At 44.6% G+C, this 21661-nt stretch overlaps 1 protein-coding gene across 1 annotated transcript in view; it reads right to left on the bottom strand.

Annotated features, from left to right (window-relative positions):
* Positions 1–21661, bottom strand: part of ext1b (exostosin glycosyltransferase 1b) — a 108761-nt gene that overhangs the window by 45148 nt on the left and 41952 nt on the right. Inside the window, exon 2 of the mRNA XM_041902991.2 lies at positions 1773–1866. Within this exon, the coding sequence (XP_041758925.1) occupies positions 1773–1866 (94 nt within the window). The remainder of the gene's footprint in view (positions 1–1772; positions 1867–21661) is intronic.

Genomic DNA, 21661 nt, shown 5'->3' with positions numbered 1-21661 from the left:
TAGGAGCACACTCTTAAAGGGAGTGCTCCTAATCTCAGCTTGTTACCTGTATAAAAGACACCTGTCCACAGAAGCAATCAATCAATCAGATTCCAAACTCTCCACCATGGCCAAGACCAAAGAGCTCTCCAAGGATGTCAGGGACAAAATTGTAGACCTACACAAGGCTGGAATGGGCTACAAGACAATCGCCAAGCAGCTTGGTGAGAAGGTGACAACAGTCGCAAATGGAAGAAACACAAAAGGACTGTCAATCTCACTCGGCCTGGGGCTCTATGCAAGATCTCACCCCGTGGAGTTGCAATGATCCTGAGAACGGTGAGGAATCAGTCCAGAACTACACGGGAGGATCTTGTCAATGACCTCAAGGCAGCTGGGACCATAGTCACCAGGAAAACAATTGGTAACACACTACACCGTGAAGGACTGAAATCCTGCAGCGCCCGTAAGGTCCCCCTGCTCAAGAAAGCACATATACATGCCCGTCTGAAGTTTGCCAATGAACATCTGAATGATTCAGAGGAGAACTGGGTGAAAGTGTTGTGGTCAGATGAGACCAAAATGGAGCTCTTTGGCATCAACTCAACTCGCCGTGTTTGGAGGAGGAGGATTGCTGCCTATGACCCCAAGATCACCATCCCCATTATGCTTTGGGGGTGTTTTGCTGCTAAGGGGACAGGACAACTTCACCGCATCAAAGGGACGATGGACGGGGCCATGTACCGTCAAATCTTGGGTGAGAACCTCCTTCCCCCAGCCAGGGCATTGAAAATGGGTCATGGATGGGCATTCCAGCATGACAATGACCCAAAACACACGGCCAAGGCAACAAAGGAGTGGCTCAAGAAGAAGCACATTAAGGTCCTGGAGTGGCCTAGCCAGTCTCCAGACCTTAATCCCATAGAAAATCTGTGGAGGGAGCTGAAGGTTCTAGTTGCCAAACATCAGCCTCGAAACCTTAATGACTTGGAGAAGATCTGCAAAGAGGAGTGGGACAAAATCCCTCCTGAGATGTGTGCAAACCTGGTGGCCAACTACAAGAAACGTCTGACCTCTGTGATTGCCAACAAGGGTTTGGCCACCAAGTACTAAGTCATGTTTTGCAGAGGGGTCAAATACTTATTTCCCTCATTAAAATGCAAATCAATTTATATCATTTTTGACATGCTTTTTTTTTTTTTTATTCTGTCTCTCACTGTTCAAATAAACATACCATTAAAATGATAGACTGATAATTTCTTTGTCAGTGGGCAAACGTACAAAATCAGCAGGGGATCAAATACTTTTTTCCCTCACTGTAGATACTTTGCCTCCAATTATCGATTTGTAAGGTAGCGTTAGCTAGCGCTAGCCGGCTGTACCTGCACCAAAAATTCAGGTATTTTTCATCCTATAGCTTGTTCTCCATCTTCTTTTTAAATAGTGAGCCAAAATGTTTTCAGCACTTTTATTTCCATGACCGATCAAAACTAATTTTCTTATGCTCTTTCTTGTCTCTGCAGCAGACATATTTTGAGCAACATGTTTGGAGCATCAAATCGCAATAAAGTCACAATACATATAGAATCGTGAGAGTCGCAATACATATCGTATCAGCCCCTCAGTATCGTAATATCGTATTGTAAGGTCCCTGGCAATTCCCAGCCCTACAGCACAGGTGTTGGGATATATAGGTGTGTGTGTTTGTGTGTCGAAACCCACTCAACTGCAGTGCCTCCAGCAATCGTAAGGAGTCAATCTCTGTGCGTGTGTGCGTGTACGGGCCCACTCACTTGCAGTGCCTCCAGGAAGCGAAAGGATCCCAGGCGTCTGCCCCGAGGCACCAGGCAGAAAGTAGAGTTGTGCAGCATCTCTCTGTAGTCATATCTGTGGAGAAACACACACACACACACAAACACGGTCAGTACATGTCACACACACACACAGAAGAGGCTATCAGGTTTCTCTCCTATAGTCATACACCCTCAGGACCACACGTATACACAGTACTAGCTATGCTCACCTTACTGAACACACTCACATAACAGATCACACACCCCAGTATACAGTAAGTCCCTCAACTCCATCCTGTAACATAATTCATATACAGGTACGGACAGAAATCACAATTTCTCCACACATTTTTCAAGGTTCTTACTGCAGCGCAATTCCTCATCTCCCTCTCCTGCGTGCTCCTTCCATCCCACTACTCTCTCCTTCCCTCCATCTCTCCAGTGAGGTGTGCCATATTGCTATCCAAACAGAATGATCAACCCTGCCAGGGGTAATGAGCTGTGAGTGACACCTGCTACCAAGAGGCAAGCTCCTGCTGTGGTGGGTGCGCGTCTGTCTGCTTAAATCGGGGGGGTGTTTGTGTTTGTGTGCGCTTCACTCAGGTGAAGTCACACTCAGGGTGGCAGAGAGTAGGTACACAGATGGGATGAGAGGAGAACATGAAGATGTTTTCCATTTCACACAGACAGCCGCTTACTAGGGCATTAACCTCTACTAGGCCCAGGAGAAAGACTTCCTGCCCATCTTTCTCTCGCTCCTCCTCTCCTGTCATTGGGAGAATCTCAACTGCATTTCCTCTTTTCTCCCCTCCACTCTGACCTTCTCTTCCAATTGGTTTTGAGAAGGAGGCTGAGAGAGAGGACTCATGGGATCAAGGAAATGCAATCGAGCCTTCCATTGCCTTTCTGTCCAATTCTCTCTAAATCACATTTATAAAGCTCTTTTTACATCTTTAGTTGTCAAAGTGCTTTTCAACTCTCCTCTCTATTCACTTCCTCCCTTTTCTCTCCCTCATTCACTCTCGCCCTCTTACCCTCCTTACTCCCTCGCTCTCACCCCATGGTGTATGCAGAGGGATGATGCTGTTTACTGACAGTAACGGAAGTGTGTGTGTGTTTTTGCGTACTAACACTGCACATAGGCTCAATTGAGATTCAGAGGGCAACAGCCAGGACACGTCTACTGCTAGGATTCAAAGCACAAAACAGGTTCACACACATTCACTCTTCGCACACGGCAATAACTAATAAATGGCCAGCGCACCGCACTAGTCAGTTCTGAAAGCCACGTATATAATATACAGTTAGCACTTAAACATACATCACACACACCTCGGTGGCCAGGTTTGCAGGAGCGGTGTAGAAGACAACAGCTGCACACCCAAACATTGACATTCTATCACCTGCCGATGGAGACAGACGGGGCACACACACTTTTCTGCACCAGCTGTCTCCCTGTGCAGCGCTGCCTCCCTCATGTCCTTCCCTGCCTTAATGCCATAGAATATCAATGAGACAGACTGACCTATATAGCTGTAGCATCTCCCTCCCGAGCACATCTGGTGTTTGGGTTAAAGTTAAAGATAAGGTGTGCCCTTGGCATCAGGGACTTCTCAGAGAAAGCAATGCCTCAGTAGAGTAAGGACGTACTGCTCCATATGATAGTCTGGTCAGCTTACTGATTGTAGTCAGTAGAGCAAAGTTTTATTGACGTGTATGAAAGTGTATTCTTTGTTTTGTGCGTGACGGGTGCTGCTGGGAGTGAGTGTGGTGCGGGGAATGAAAATGGAAACGCAAAACAAGTTTATGAGAACCGGAGGAATCTCCATATCAAGGGGACTTTATTCATTTTATGAATAAGTACAAAGGCCACGCCCACTATACTTTAGGAGCGGCTCCTCTGCCGCTCCCCCCTCCTTGATCGGCTTTGTCTGGTCACTAGTGTAGCCTACAAACTTTTTTTACAAAGCTTTTAAGCATAAGCGCACACATTCCATGCCTCAGTAAGCATGTTCTTTTTTCAGGAGGAGTAGGTTACATGCAGCTATTGACATGTTTTACACAAAATACATTATCGACATGTTCGTACAAACTTTGTCAGTATTGCGAACATAAGCACGACACAAACAGGCAGTCTAGCGATTTCATGTTCTTCTTAGCTGCTGAGTTACATGCAGCTATTTACTCTCGCCACGATATCAGCATATATGGCATAACTACGGCACCGGGCGATGCAAGGGTTTACCTTATTTTAACTATTTTCTACATTGTAGAATAATAGTGAAGACATCAAAACTATTAAATAACACAAACAATTATGAAGTAAACAAAAAAGTGTTAAACAAATCAAATATATTTTAGATTCTTCAAAGTAGCCACCCTTTGCCTTGATGACAGCTTTGCACACTCTTGGCATTCTCTCAACCAGCTTCACCTGGAATGCTTTTCCAACAGTCTTGAAGGAGTTCCCACATATGCTGAGCACTTGTTGGCTGCTTTTCCTTCACTTTGCGGTCCAACTCATCCCAAACCAACTCAAATGGGTTGAGGTCGGGTGATTGTGGAGGCCAGGTAATCTGATGCAGCACTCCATCACTCTCCTTCTTGATCAAATAGCCCTTTCACAGCCTGGAGGTGTGTTGGGTCATTGTCCTGTTGAAAAACAAACAATAGTCCCACTAAGCCCAAACCAGATGGGATGGCGTATCGCTGCAGAATGCTGTGGTAGCCATGCTGGTTAAGTGTGCCTTGAATTCTAAATAAATCACAGACAGTGTCACCAGCAAAGCACCCCCACACCATCACACTGCCATGCTTCACGATGGGAACCACATATGCGGAGATCATCCGTTCACATACAGTGGGGGAAAAAAGTATTTAGTCAGCCACCAATTGTGCAAGTTCTCCCACTTAAAAAGATGAGAGAGGCCTGTAAATTTAATCATAGGTACACGTCAACTATGACAGACAAAATGAGGAGAAAAAAATCCAGAAAATCACATTGTAGGATTTTTTATGAATTTATTTGCAAATTATGGTGGAAAATAAGTATTTGGTCAATAACAAAAGTTTCTCAATACTTTGTTATATACCCTTTGTTGGCAATGACACAGGTCAAACGTTTTCTGTAAGTCTTCACAAGGTTTTCACACACTGTTGCTGGTATTTTGGCCCATTCCTCCATGCAGATCTCCTCTAGAGCAGTGATGTTTTGGGGCTGTCGCTGGGCAACACGGACTTTCAACTCCCTCCAAAGATTTTCTATGGGGTTGAGATCTGGAGACTGGCTAGGCCACTCCAGGACCTTGAAATGCTTCTTACGAAGCCACTCCTTCGTTGCCGGGCGGTGTGTTTGGGATCATTGTCATGCTGAAAGACCCAGCCACGTTTCATCTTCAATGCCCTTGCTGATGGAAGGAGGTTTTCACTCAAAATCTCACGATACATGGCCCCATTCATTCTTTCCTTTACACGGATCAGTCGTCCTGGTCCCTTTGCAGAAAAACAGCCCCAAAGCATGATGTTTCCACCCCCCATGCTTCACAGTAGGTATGGTGTTCTTTGGATGCAACTCAGCATTCTTTGTCCTCCAAACACGACGAGTTGAGTTTTTATCAAAAAGTTATATTTTGGTTTCATCTGACCATATGACATTCTCCCAATCCTCTTCTGGATCATCCAAATGTACTCTAGCAAACTTCAGACGGGCCTGGACATGTACTGGCTTAAGCAGGGGGACACGTCTGGCACTGCAGGATTTGAGTCCCTGGCGGCGTAGTGTGTTACTGATGGTAGGCTTTGTTCTTTGGTCCCAGCTCTCTGCAGGTCATTCACTAGGTCCCCCCGTGTGGTTCTGGGATTTTTGCTCACCGTTCTTGTGATCATTTTGACCCCACGGGGTGAGATCTTGCGTGGAGCCCCAGATCGAGGGAGATTATCAGTGGTCTTGTATGTCTTCCATTTCCTAATAATTGCTCCCACAGTTGATTTCTTCAAACCAAGCTGCTTACCTATTGCAGATTCAGTTTTCCCAGCCTGGTGCAGGTCTACAATTTTGTTTCTGGTGTCCTTTAACAGCTCTTTGGTCTTGGCCATAGTGGAGTTTGGAGTGTGACTGTTTGAGGTTGTGGACAGGTGTCTTTTATACTGATAAGTTCAAACAGGTGCCATTAATACAGGTAACGAGTGGAGGACAGAGGAGCCTCTTAAAGAAGAAGTTACAGGTCTGTGAGAGCCAGAAATCTTGCTTGTTTGTAGGTGACCAAATACTTATTTTCCACCATAATTTGCAAATAAATTCATTAAAAATCCTACAATGTGATTTTCTGGATTTTTTTCTCTCAATTTGTCTGTCATAGTTGACGTGTACCTATGATGAAAATTACAGGCCTCTCATCTTTTTAAGTGGGAGAACTTGCACAATTGGTGGCTGACTAAATACTTTTCCCCCCCACTGTATGTGCTTTCTTGAGCAGGGGGACCTTGCAGGCACTGCAGTATTTCAGTCCTTCACGGTGTAGTGTGTTACCAATTGTTTTCTTGGTGACTATGGTCCCGCTGCCTTGAGATCATTGACAAGATCCTCCCGTGCAGTTCTGGGCTGATTCCTCTCCGTTCTCATGATCATTGCAACTCCACGAGGTAAGATCTTGCATGGAGTCCCAGGCCGAGGGAGATTGACAGTTATTTTGTGTTTCTTCCATTTGCGAATAATCGCACCAACTGTTGTCACCTTCTCACCAAGCTGCTTGGCGATGGTCTTGTAGCCCATTCCAGCCTTGTGTAGGTCTACAATCTTTTTTTTTGTTGTTATTCTGTCTCTCACTGTTCAAATAAACCTACCATTAAAATTATAGACTGATCATTTCTTTGTCAGTGGGCAAACGTACAAAATCATGTGTGTATATATATATATATATATATATATATATATATATATATATATATATATATATATATATATATATATAATACACACGAGAGAAAAAAAGTAAAAACATTTGGGGGATTGGAAGTGATGCAGACAATTACATTGATGGAATTTACAATCTACAATATTAAAGCTGATCTACCCCCTAAAAATAAAAATAAATAGGTGGTGTGCGCGCCTCCTAAGTCGGACCAGCAGGCAGCTCCGAGTGCCTCTCCTCCGCCGGCGATGTTTTGGGTCAGCCGCTGGAATCAGTTTAGTTGCCCTGGGGAGAGCAAACAAAGGATCTGCTTCTGGAAAGTCGTACTCCTGGTCGTAATGCTGGTGAGTTACCGCCGCTGTAATATCCAATAGTTTTTCCTGGCTGTATGTAATGATGCAAAACACTTTCTGAGCTAATAATGTAAAAAATAATACATAAAAAAACAAAATACTGCGTTTCTTAAGAGCTAGTCGCGAGGCCGCCATCTTCGTCGGCGCCAGAGTCGACAGCCTTAATGTTATGTATTATGTCATGTTTTATGTTTTGTGTGGACCCCAGGAAGAGTAGCTGCAGATTTGGCTGTAGCTAATGGGGATCCTAGTAAAATACAATTACTAGACACAGCTAGATAGACCTGCAGCAGACAGCCGACTAGGTGAAAAATCTGTCCATGTGCCCTTGAGCAAGGCACTTAACCCTAATTGCTCCTGTAAGTCGCTCTGGATAAGAGCGTCTGCTAAATGACTAAAATGTAAAAAAATTAAATTTAAACAGTCATGACAGTTAGTGTCAGCTTATGAACTATGACTTATGGGTCCATGTATGGTGATAATGGTGTCGATTCAACAAGATGATTACAGACCTGTACAAGCAAATGCTTCATCTCTATCAATTTACATTTACGTCATTTAGCAGACGCTCTTATCCAGAGCGACTTACAGTTAGTGAATACATATATATTTTTTTATACTGGCCCCCCGTGGGAATCGAACCCACAACCCTGGCGTTGCAAACGCCATGCTCTATCAACTGAGCTACATCCCTGCCAGCCATTCCCTCCCCTTCCCTGGACGACGCTGGGCCAATTGTGCGCCGCCCATGAGTCTCCCAGTCGCGGCCGGCTGCGACAGAGCCTGGATATATAAATTGTCACCCTTGTACCATCTTGATAGATAATATATATGTGTCATCTGTATACATGGACCCATTCTGACTTCAATACAAGAACAGGGTAAAATAATAAGTTCTAGGATATACAGGGTTCTACCCTCCATCTCTTCTATTATGTCTCAGTCAGAGCCAGAGAGGAGGGGCCCTGACCCCTGACTTGTTCACTGCTTGCCCCTTCAGTCGGCTAGCTGGGGCACTTAGCAGGGTCACTGGTCCCCGGCTGAGGGATACAGTAGAGATCACTCTCCTTCCTCCATCCATCGTTTTTTTTTCTCTCCTCCTCTCCATTTTCATTTCCCTCTAACAACAGCAGAGCTCTGTCATCCTGCTGACCTTGAGCTGCTGAGGAGGAAACCAACTGCAGAGCGAACCGAGGAGCCCACAGGCGGTGTGTGTGTGTGTGTTGTTTTAGTGTGTGTGAAAGTGTTTGTGTGTGAGGGATAGATAAATAAAGAGAAAGTCCGGGAGAGGGAGAAAAAAGAGAAAGGGGTAGGCTATTGTAAAGAATGTCGTGCTTTGGGTGAAAACATTGGTAAATGAAGTCAACATAGCATAATGCTGAGGAAATATGATTCAGATGAGATGGACTGAAAATAAGCCCTAATGAAATAAACTGTGTGTGTGTGTTTCACAGGTCTGATGCAATTAGGTGACCCTCTCAACCAGACCCACCGGCAACAATGTTCAATATAGTCGCCATGGCAACCCCTGTTTAGTGCCTCCACTTAGGAGAGTGACTTAATTACATGCGTTCTGAACTTCATCCAGATGCACACAAAAAAAATCATCAAAACATTCAATTTTTTTAAAGAAACTCTTTCAGAAACGAAGGTCTTTCCTTGGTCCCCCTTTAGCCAGGTTTCTCAAAGGGAGGAGGGAGGGCTTGCCTGGGCAAGGCGCCAGCAGTGCACTGCCGTCAGGCCTGATGCAGTATGGGTATTCGACAGACGCTACCTAGAGCAAACCCTCCCTCCAGGCCCGCTCGTTCTAAAGTGATGAAAACACAAAACCGCAAACAACCTCGATGTTCTCCAAAAACACAGAGAAAGTGATCAAAGTTAGGACTTTTATGAGGTTGTCACATTAGCCCAAGAGATCTCTCGTCTCTCTCCCAGTGTGTGTGCGCGCACTGTGTGTGTGTGTAAGTACCCTGTGTGTGTGTTATTACCTGAAGAGGGCTAAGATGTGCTTTAGCCAGTCTGAAGATGTAAAGACGGTGAGGACAAGCTGTGTGGATTAACAGTAACAATGAGAGGGGGTGGAAGTAATACCGCACCATGGAGGATTAGGGCCACTGTGATAGTGTGTCAGGCCTGGGAGCTAGCTGTATGCTCGGTCAGAACTGCATGACTGGAGGCCATGTGAGGTGTGTGTGTGTGTGTGCGTGTGCGTGCGCCTGCATGCGAGAGAGGGAGCGTGAGGGCGTGATAGTGAATTAATAAAGTTAGATGAGTGATGCAGTCAAAGCGTGTGTGCGTGCGTGTTTGTGAGAGAACGCTAATTAGTATAGAGACCTATAGGTGTAGGACTGATTAAGACTGAGCATATGGTGTGAGTAGGGCTGTTGCGGTGACCCTATTACCGCCACAGCGGCAGTCATGATCGCAGTAAAATTCCACGTGACCGTTGAGTCATGTAAATCTCCTTTTATGTAGTCTGGACATGCGTTGGTAGTACCCAACTCGCTAATGGCCTGGTACTCAGGGCTCTATTGTCCCTCTAACCACTCTGACATCAATGCAAATGCGATCAAAAATCACATCAAACACATCATCAAAACTGTATCATGCTTTTAAAAGAAAGAAGTTCAACAACAGGTTGAAACTGAGTGGAAAATATGGTTGTTGTGGATGTTGTTTCAAAGCATAACACAATGAAATGGACAATGCTTTCTAAGGTGGTGATTAATTCAAAACACACATGATTTGAGTTTATGCATACGCATAGGCCTATATAAAAGCCGAAGCCCGAAAAAAAAACGGAATTCAAATAATTGTGCTGTTATACAATACATAGCCTACAGCATATTATGCACGGTAGAATAAAAAACATGTATTTGGTACATAATTGGTCTAGCCTTACTCCAAAATGAAACAAATTATACTAACTACTAACTGCCTTTGAGTGTGGACTGTATTATTATGCATACTGGATGGACTGGTTAACTTATGCTTCGCTCCAAACTTTTTATCCATGAGTCTGGGAGAGAACGTTTAGGCCTAGGCGATGCTGTTGGTTCATTGATTGTGCAGGGCGGCTTACAGAGTTAGCTTACAATTATAGTGCATTTTTTTTATTTGATTTTGAATAGCCTAGTAATAGGGCATTTTTTATATTTTCCTAAGTAATTAGGCTGACACATTACCTTTAGCTATAGAATCTCTCTCCACCGTGTTTCCATCTCCTCCTCTCTCTCCTTCATTCCTTTCTCGAGCGCGCAGAGAGGGGCGGTCAACAGTTTAATGAAATATGTTTTGTTGTGAAAACATGTTACTATCAATGTTCCTGAACAGATTTCACTTGGTTTCCCAAATTAAGCACTGGGTAGCTGCAGGAGCAGGGTTGGAGAGCCCATGACATACAGAGTTTGGGCGGAATAGGACCTGTTGCGCAGCGAGAGGCTGCATTCTCCTCAAACAGTGGTTGATGCCTGGCGTGAAATAACCGCAGTAGCCTACCCAGCATATCATTGAACAATAACCCGCGGGAAAGCAGCCTCCATTCGCTATTCCAGTGCATACTGATACTGATGAAATGTATTTTTCCCCCCTGCCCATCTGATAATGGGCCATTCTAAATTACATATTACTAAAGACTAGATTAAATTGAGAATAGTCTGATGGGTGAAAATATGATCACTTGATGAGAGAACAGGGTGTGCAGCCTGAGGCAAGGAACAGAGAGCAAGCTTTTTTTTTTGTGACTTTCTCAAATCATCAATAGCCTGTAGTCGCATCATGCAGTCCATATATGTTTTGATTTCTAAGTCATTCTAAGGTTTGTATCATTCACAACTAAAGTTGCCAAATAACTCTAAATCTAGCATATAGGACCTGTTTCAAATGATCACTTTTAAGCTCAGCATAGCAACTTCTTATGCGCACTCGCTCCAGAATGGGAAAAATATCCTTTCTATTTTATTCAGCTAAGTTATTATATTCTCCTTACTATAAAATCATAATAACAATAATGACATGGGGACTTAAGCATGTCTTGTCTGCTAAATGAACAAGCCTACAGCCTATGGCATGGCGCATGGCCAGATAACATACAGTAAGCCAACTCATATTCTGTTCTTCTGAAATACATTTTTCATATCATGTTTCTTTAGACCTGCCTAAAATAAATAATGGATTTATTGTGATGTTCCAAAGGCGCACATCAGCGGCTTGTATGCATTGAGATGTTAAACATGTTTGTTAATTAATGGCCAATTACCGTGAGACCGGCAGTCTTTTGCATGACAATAACCTGCTGACAAAATTACATGACTGCCACAGACCTAGTGTGTGAGTGTATGCCTGTGAGTGAGTCAGATGTTCTGCATGGTACAGTATGTGACTGATTAACACAGGCAGTGTACTTGTGTATGCTGTAAATCAGGGACATATGTTAGTGTGTGTTTGCATGAGAACGATTATCTGTGCGCACATGCATGTGGCTGTAAATATGAGGGACTGAGAGGCAGTGAGGTGTGACTGACTAGTGTTTATGTGTGTGTGAGTGTGTGCATACGTGGTCCCGTAACCCTCACCCCATGTACTCCCCACCCATCATCCACGCGGCTGGATGCCCTGCCCCTGTGGTGTGTGTGTGTGTGTGTCCGGTCTTCTCTCCCCCTCGCTCACCACGCTCTCCCCCACAACTAATTCATTACCCTAATTAGGCCTCATTGGCTAGCTTATGCTAGTTCCAATTAGCATCCTAGCATAACGTAACCCTGAGGTCCGCTTCCCCAAACAAACACACAGGCTGTGTGCAGGATCCCATGACGGCCATGAGGTCCGGCTACACATGCAGGAATCCGATTACCCTCACTTACTGTCCAGAATCCAGTATTAGACCAACACTCCACTTACAAACCAACTGACTTTCAGAGAGGTCTCCCTTTCTAAATAGGCTAAAACGTCTTTAACTGAGACAAGGCAGTTCACTCTTAATGTATTGTTCATACAGCACCTAAATCTTGACAATAGGTGTAGTACACGTTTTGAGTTATTCTGATTGCATAAAGAGATACTGGGTTGCCATTTTGAAAAGGTAATAAAGTTTGGGTTATTCTCAGTATTCAAGGGTCAAAGAGGAGCAAAAGGTGATAGCATAGCATTAGCTTGTTTTGACTGGATAGGCTGAGTAACTCTAAACAAGGACTCAAAACCAAAACAGTTACCTCAGAACAGTCTTGTCAAGGTGCTAGCTATATCAGCAAACCCCAACTACCATGAAGAAAGATTGAGTGTTTAAGTGTAGTGAAGTGAGTGTGACAGCCCGTATGGCATGCTAAATTCTAGACAGCCAAATTCATCAGTTTCCCAGTCATACCTCATAGCACCCCCCAGCACTATCTCCTAGCCTACCATTCCCATGTTACATGTGTAAGCCTGAATATTTTATAAATACGCAGATAACAAGGGTCCCATCTGCCGAGATACTAATTCACTGTGATGGCTTTATCCAATGCAATCTTTTCAATTTGTCCTCTACGATTTCTTTCTCGCTGTTTTCCACAGCAAGCAGATGGAGTCTTTTTTGTTGTTGTTACATTTAGGGTCTACACAGAATTCGGAGTCCCTGAAGCCTACTGTAACTCTCCCTACAGAGGATAAGGACTTTTAGAGGGACCCTCAACTCCCCCAGACATATTTGTGTACACACACAGCCACGCACAATACAGTAGCACAGCACCAAGACAGTTCACATTAACAGTGACACACACACACTCCAGAGTCCGTGGGATTGGCTCCCTGTTCCGTGCCTTGGGTCAGATCAGAGGTCCATACCTTCTACACACACACACACACACACACTGGAGACCAGCTGTGTCTCATACTGCAGTGCACTTCATTTCCAGATGGCCCTCACGATGACGCAGTGTGTGTGCGTGTATGTGTGTGTGTGTGTGTGCCGTCTGTGTGTGATAATACGTGTGTGTGAGAGACTGTCTCGGATTTAGACATGTCAGCACATGCTTTGCTGCAGCCTCCTTATAAACTCATACATTTGTCATCAGAGCTGCTGGAATAGATAGCACAGAGCAGAGGTGGCCATACTTTCCATTGAGCAATGGCCTTTTATCTGCAGCACAACAACAACCATACCAATATGGGAAAAACTTGAGCCGCCGAGAAATGAATTGACTGAACGTGTGCAACATGCACACATCATGCAGAACATGGGTAGCTAAGTAAAATCCCAATGCATATGGCCCTGGTCCCATCTGCCTCCCAGGCCCAGCTCAGCCCTTCAGGCCCTCCACTCCTCCAAAAAGTGACTGGAAACCTAATGAACTGAAATAACAACTTGCAAACATATTCTAATTTATTCCCTCAAGGCTAAAACCACAATAAACTCAGGGCCATATGGGCCCCAAGTCGCAGCACAGCATGAGATAAAGTACAATAAAAAACACACTCACAAATAAAAAGATAAATGGGTGAATTAATAAAGATATCCTGGTTCGAGTGGGGACGTGGTGGGTGGCTGATCGCTAAAGGTTTCAGGGAGTAGGATTATTAGGTCTGTCACATCACAATATGGTTCCCTAGCATACACAGTCATAGTACAGTATTTAGACAATCTGCTCCCTCTTCAACACACACACAAACCAACACAAATCATTTCTCACTCACACACACACCAACCTTAGCAATCAAGCTCACCGTGAGTCGAAGCAGCAAACCCTCACATCATATGACAGAGGAGAGCTGCACATGGATAATGCCTGGGCAGACAGACAGAGCTTTTGATGGAACAGCTACAGTGAGGGTGAATGAGAGTGGAGTGCTCTGTGTGTGTGTGTGTGTGTGTACACTTGAGAGGCTTACAAAGTACCAAGACACAGGAGCAGCATGAATCAGAGAACGAGAGGGGGAGAAAAGATGTCAGTACGACAATAATGCAATTATGGTTCAATTAAGAATTATTCAGAAAAATCTAACTCTATACAAAATGCTCCCACTGTTTTTATAAAGGGTAGGATGTCCTCCCACTCTGCCCAGGGTTGGTGAAAAGACAGTTGGTGATGAAATGTCACTTACTTATGTTATAAAATGCATATAAAATATTTTAAAAAATACTAAAATACACCGCTCAAAAAAATCAAACTGTCCACTTAGGAAGCAACACTGATTGACAATACATTTCACATGCTGTTGTGCAAATGGAATAGACAACAGGTGGAAATTATAGGCAATTAGCAAGACACCCCCAATAAAGAAGTGGTTCTGCAGGTGGTGACCACAGACCACTTCTCAGTTCCTATGCTTCCTGGCTGATGTTTTGGTCACTTTTGAATGCTGGCGGTGCTTTCACTCTAGTGGTAGCATGAGACGGAGTCTACAACCCACACAAGTGGCTCAGGTAGTGCAGCTCATCCAGGATGGCACATCAATGCGAGCTGTGGCAAGAAGGTTTGCTGTGTCTGTCAGCGTAGTATCCAGAGCATGGAGGCGCTACCAGGAGACAGGCCAGAACATCAGGAGACGTGGAGGAGGCCGTAGGAGGGCAACAACCCAGCAGCAGGACCGCTACCTCCGCCTTTGTGCAAGGAGGAGCAGGAGGAGCACTGCTAGAGCCCTGCAAAATGACCTCCAGCAGGCCACAAATGTGCACGTGTCTGCTCAAACGGTCAGAAACAGACTCCGTGAGGGTGGTATGAGGGCCCGACGTCCACAGGTGGGGGTTGTGCTTACAGCCCAACACCATGCAGGACGTTTGGCATTTGCCAGAGAACACCAAGATTGGCAAATTCGCCACTGGCGCCCTGTGCTCTTCACAGATGAAAGCAGGTTCACACTGAGCACGTGACAGACGTGACAGAGTCTGGAGACGCTGTGGAGAACGTTCTGCTGCCTGCAACATCCTCCAGCATGACCAGTTGGGCGGTGGGTCAGTCATGGTGTGGGGTGGCATTTCTTTGGGGGGCCGCACAGCCCTCCATGTGCTCGCCAGAGGTAGCCTGACTGCCATTAGGTACCGAGATGAGATCCTCAGACCCCTTGTGAGACCATATGCTGGTGCGGTTGGCCCTGGGTTCCTCCTAATGCAAGACAATGCTAGACCTCATGTGGCTGGAGTGTGTCAGCAGTTCCTGCAAGAGGAAGGCATTGATGCTATGGACTGGCCCGCCCATTCCCCAGACCTGAATCCAATTGAGCACATCTGGGACATCATGTCTCGCTCCATCCACCAACGCCACGTTGCACCACAGACTGTCCAGGAGTTGGCGGATGCTTTAGTCCAGGTCTGGGAGGAGATCCCTCAGGAGACCATCCGCCACCTCATCAGGAGCATGCCCAGGCGTTGTAGGGAGGTCATACAGGCACATGGAGGCCACACACACTACTGAGCCTCATTTTGACTTGTTTTAAGGACATTACATCAAAGTTGGATCAGCCTGTGGTGTGGTTTTCCACTTTAATTTTGAGGGTGACTCCAAATCCAGACCTCCATGGGTTGATAAATTTGTTTTCCATTGATAATTTTTGTGTGATTTTGATGTCAGCACATTCAACTATGTAAAGAAAAAAGTATTTAATAAGATTATTTCATTCATTCAGATCTAGGATGTGTTGTTTAAGTGTTCCCTTTATTTTTTTGAGCAGTGTACATAAAATACAAATATGATTCTTCATGTTCTGAATCGTTCAGCGGGGTCTCTAACATACCATTAACTTTATATATTTTTTTAAATCATAACGAAAGACAATAAGCACCGAACTCTGTTGACAGAGCTGTGCCGCTTTCTCGCAGCGACTTCTGATGATTTTACATGTTGTTGTGGTGGTCGTCTGCAAAGTTCTTTCCGCGGGTCGCAAAAAGCTACATTTAACATGACACAAGCTGAATTAAATGTAAAAGGCTTTGAAAATAAAAAGCTTGGGTACGCTCAGTGCTCCGTTGACATTTCACAGAGATAAACTTGTTTTTGTGAGAACAGGAATTTTGCATTAATATGAAAGCGTACACTAAAATAGAAAAATCCTACATGTCATGTCTCAAAATCGATATCCATCTTAACTCTAAATTGTTTTATGTCCTCCGGATTCGAGAAGAAAGATGACGAGTTCAACGGTGAGCCTGTCAATTAGCCACAGTTCTCGCACTGCATCCAGCCTAGCTAACGCAATGCTATTTTAATGATTTTTTTTCTCTGGCCTCCATTGAATTATTCACCCTAATTTTGGCCAACTTACAAGGATAAAAACTCCAATAACATTTGAACAGACTATGATGATAGAGACATGAGGTTTGGACCATTGGTTTTCTTAGAGTACAGTGCCTTGCAAAAGTATTCATCCCCCTTGGCGTTTTTCCTATTTTGTTGCATTACAACCTGTAATTTAAATGGATTTGGATTTCATGTAATGGACATACACAAAATAGTCCAAATTGGTCAAGTGAAATGAAAAAAATATACAAAAAAAAGTGGTGCGTGCATATGTATTCACCCCCTTTGCTATGAAGCCCCTAAATAAGATATGGTGCAACCAATTACCTTCAGAAGTCACATAAATAGTTAAATAAAGTCCACCAGTGTGCAATCTAAGTGTCACATGATCTCAGTATATATATACATATATACACACACACCTGTTCTGAAAGGCCCCACTAAGCAAGGGGTACCAACAAGCAAGCGGCACCATGAAGACCAAGGAGGTCTCCAAACAAGTCAAGGACAAAGGTGTGGAGAAGTACAGATCAGGGTTGGGTTATAAAAAAATATCAGCAACTTTGAACATCCCACGGAGCACCATTAAATCCATTATTAAAAAATGGAAATAATATGGCACCACAACAAACCTGCCAAGAGAGGGCCGCCCACCAAAACTCACGGACCAGGCAAGGACGGCATTAATCAGAGAGGCAACAAAGAGACCAAAAATAACCCTGAAGGAGCTGCAAAGCTCCACAGCGGAGATTGGAGTATCTGTCCATAGGACCACTAAGCCGTACACTCGACAGAGCTGGGCTTTACGGAAGAGTGCCCAGAAAAAAGCCATTGCTTAAAGAAAAAAATAAGCAAACACGTTTGGTGTTCGCCAAAAGGCATGTGGGAGACTCCCCAAACATATGGAAGAAGCTTTTTGGCCATCAAGGAAAACGCTATGTCTGGCGCAAACCCAACATCTCATCACCACGAGAACACCATCCCCATAGTGACGCATGGTGGTGGAGCATCATGCTGTGGGGATGTTTTTCCATCGGCAGGGACTGGGAAACTGGTCAGAATTGAAGGAATGATGGATGGCGCTAAATACAGGGAAATTCTTGAGGGAAACCTGTTTCAATCTTCCAGAGATTTGAGACTGGGACAGAGGTTCACCTTTCAGCAGGACAATGACCCTAAGCATACTGCTAAAGCAACACTCGAGTGGTTTAAGAGGAAACATTTAAACGTCTTGGAACGGCCTAGTCAAAGCCCAGACCTCAATCCAATTGAGAATCTGTGGTATGACAAAGATTGCTGTACACCAGCGGAACCCATCCAACTTGAAAGAGCTGGAGCAGTTTTCTAGTGCCAAGCTTATAGAGACATACCCCAATAGACTTGCAGCTGTAATTGCTGCAAAAGGTGACTCTACAAAGTATTGACTTTGGGGGGGTGAATAGTTATGCACGCTCAAGTTCTGTTTTTTTGTCTTATTTCTTGTTTGTTTCACAACAAAAAATATGTTGCATCTTCAAAGTGGTAGGCATGTTGTGTAAATCAAATGACACAAACCCCCCAAAAATCAATTTTAATTCCAGGTTGTAAGGTGACAAAATAGGAAAAATGCCAAGGGGGTGAATACTTTCGCAAGCCACTGTATATAATGCCAAGGGGGTGAATACTTTCGCAAGCCACGCACCACTTTTTTGTTTATTTTTTATTCGACTTTTTAAAATGTAGATGTTCCAAAGGTCTGCATCGTACATCTACATAATCAACATACTATTTTACCCATTGTAAAATATGGGTAATCCTGATGTGAAAATGTGCACACGTAGCCCTTACTTTCGCATAGGCCTGACTTTATCATGCATTGATGTCAGAGAGAGGAGATTTATAGGAAAATTTGAGTTATTCACACAGACCTCAAGCTAGGTCTTAGTATTTGACCCTAAGAGGAAGGGGGTCATTGTCTCTGTACATTGTTTATTGTCTTTTGGAGTAACTAATGCCACTAGAGAAGGTGGCCTTTGGCTACAACCAATACATCTTAGTCATATGACACATCTTAGCCTGGTTAGCCGTCCGGCCTCATATGACCCATCTTAGGGCTAAAGCCTGGGTGGAACCTAGGGTCGGGTCAGTGGGGTCAAAGGGAACTCTGGTCCCCACCCCAACAAACAAAGGGCAGGGGGTGGTGGTAGTCTTTGAAGGGGGTTGTTGTTGGGCTTCGCTTTGTGGCTGTGGGGTGTCTCTTGTGTGTGTGTGTGTGTGTGTAATCCCCCCTTTAAGCCCGAGGTGAGTGGAGCCTTCTGAGAGGACGAGAGTTGTACAGGGAACAGCTGTTCCTGAGCTCTCGGCGGCGAGGTCAGGGAGAGAGGCGCCCGAGCTGCAGCTGTGTCCTAAGGGTGGCTGGGACCCAGAGAGGAGAGGGGTTGTTCACTTACAGACAGTGCCAGGAGAGGGAGATGGTCACACACGGGAAGACAACAGAGAGATGGCAGATACAAGAAACACCTTCCACATAGAAACCACAAAGAAATGACCAAAGATGTAATTGCTCGGAAAGTCTGCCAGAAGCCCTTTGACTTCTTTACAGGAGTCTAGACTAAAGAAGCCGAAGAACTGTATGTCCGACCTTGTGTCAGACAAACCTACTAAGTACAAGATAAAAGTTAAGGTAGCTGTGACCATTCTCAAAACTTCGTCACGCTTCAGTTCATACCCGAGTTACAATTAAGAGGGCACATTTCAGACTGAACCGACAGTAGTTTAAAATAATTAAATCCCAATAAGGATCGGCACAATAATTGGTCGTGGGTAGAGAAGGAATGTGTTTACATTTTAGTCATTTAGCAGACGCTCTTAATGCTAGCCTTGACTTCCAGCGATGAACCCGTTAAGGCTGAAGATAGAAGAGAAGAAAAGATGGGGAATCATAAGTCAATAATGCAGAGGGCTAAGTAGTCTCCTAGCAACCTGTTTCTGATGGAGAACAACGGCTTACTTTGTCTCACTTACAGATAGAGGGAGTGTGATACAGACGGCCCCATCCCAAATTGACCCCTGACTTCTAGCCCCTTTGTTCTTGTGTAGATCTGAGAGGATCGGAAAGGTAGGCCTAAGCAAATTGGTAATAACTCCACCTTGCACTCTGATCGGCTAGGTGGAATTCCTGCACACTAATAGATTGGGATCTATTGAGCATTAATCCACACTCCTGAGGTGGGGTTCTGATCTCACAGTTGTTTGGAGCATGATGCCAACGACACCAGAGTTGTGGCTTTGATTCCTGCACGGGTCACAACTACTGAATGTGTGTGACTGAACCGCAAGTCGCGTTGAATAAAGGCACCAGCTAAATGACCGTATTGTAGTTTAAATTACTGAAGCCGGGTCTATTCCCATTGCAGTGTTGCTAAGGAATCTCTTGGGAACCACGGCTCCTAAACCCAGTAACTGTACGTACTAAATTCTCCTTCAGGGCTGCGTGACGTTCCACCTATCCTTATCCCCATTCAGAATGCTGGAGAGACTTTTTCCGCAGTGTGCAATCGAGCAGAATCTACAACAGAGGGATATTGTTGCCAGAGAGCCATGACTTCAGTCACTAAAAACGTCAACCTCTTCATTTCAAAGGGAGATGAAGGTGAGTTTTCGGGAAAAGAGAGGGAAAAAAGAGTGATGAGTAAGGGAGGGAGGAGAGAACGAAGCATTAATAGTGTCAATTACACTGCGACAATCTCTGTTTGCAAGCAGCACATGCATACACTCAAATTGCTCAAAGAATGTGTTTGACAAACAAGGACGCCTTTACATATGAATTTCTCTTTGTGGGGTACACACACAGATACACAATGTAATTCCCCCCAATGAGGTGTTTGAGGAGCTGCCATTGTTAGCCAGCCACTCTGACAATCAAGACAATCTACCTCTGAAAGTCATAATAATCTCACCAAGGCTTTAACCGTCTCCGACTAAGAGCTCAGTAATTTTCATCTACAAAGTTAACACAAGCCACGAAAGCCACTCTCAAACACGATGGAGAAACAACAGAGCAAGTAAACCGTTGCCTCTGATAATATGCCTGGCTAACTGCTTCGGCTCCAACAGTGACTGCAATTACTATTGCATTAACGGCTAATGGTAATGCTAATCATTACAATAGCGCAGCGTGCCCAGATGCGGTGTAGGGCACTTAGGCTAAGGAAATGAACTGGGGCCCGGCCACCTTCGGTTGATTCCATTGGTTATCTGGCCCATCTCTTTCTGCCTTCACTGCCTTGGCTTTGAAGTCAAAAAGTCAACACAACAAACACAGCCACTGATGTCCGAGGAGAATCCGTTGAGAATGACTGACATGGAACTGACACAGGTGGACAGATGGCTGAGAGAACAGCAAGTCATGATGACATGATACCATGACAGCTGAACCTTTGGTGGAAGGGTGAATGCCAAGGAAATAATTCCTAGAATTAGTCTTCCACTAAGCATTTTCAGGTTTCCGTAGAATCGTAACAGTTTGAGCTAAAACAGTAATGATAGGCAACGAAAGCGGCAAGTTAACAGGTATTAGTAACAACACTGCGAGACCTTGCACCCTCCATTTTAACTAGAGTTTCTACCGAAAAAGGCAGTTCAAGTACCGGGAGCCCCTTGGTGCAATGCTAACACACTCCCCTTCAGCTGAAGAAGTTCAAAGGAACTCAATAAAACATTTACAGCGCAGAGAAGGCTTCTTCTCCCTCTTTCTATCTATATCCCTTTCGCTCTCTCTGCTATGAATGACCTTGGGTTAAACGCATTTAATTAGAGCTCACAGGATCTGCAAGCCCCCTCCTGCTCTCCGAGCTCAAAGCCCTCTGGACAGCCGTCTCTCACATGCGAGCCAGAGGTTTCAACTGTCAGACCACACAAGCTTTCTTCTCTTCAGGCTTCGCAATCAAACATAAAAGGGCCTCGATCGACGGGCTAAGGTTGAGCCAAAGAAGTGTTCCCCACACACACGCATAACATTGGCATACTACAATACATGCACATGGTGCAGAGGAGTGAACAAAGACAGATACACTCCTGCATCCCACTCCCTCAGAACTTCTTCATAGAAGATAGCACATCTGGGGCATTGCAAGCCATAGCTTTGAAAAGGTACCTCGATCTTGGAGATTTCCAGCACGTAAGCCAGAGCTACATATTTCACATATGGTGCTCTTTAATGTTGCTACTCCAAAATTGAGAATAACCAGCAGCCATGATTAGCAAGACACACTGAGCCATAAAAATAAATATCTAAACATGAGAAGCTTTGAGGTACCTGTGAGTATCACTATTGGACATACCACAGGCTACCGATTACACATCATGATGATTGCAGGTTCTCTAAAGAGAGCCTATGCACATTGCCTGCTACAGTGCATCGGAAAGTATTCAGACCC

Source organism: Coregonus clupeaformis, chromosome 17, assembly GCF_020615455.1.
Source record: "Coregonus clupeaformis isolate EN_2021a chromosome 17, ASM2061545v1, whole genome shotgun sequence".
Lineage (NCBI taxonomy): Eukaryota > Metazoa > Chordata > Actinopteri > Salmoniformes > Salmonidae > Coregonus > Coregonus clupeaformis.
This window is presented reverse-complemented; position numbering and strand designations above follow the sequence as displayed.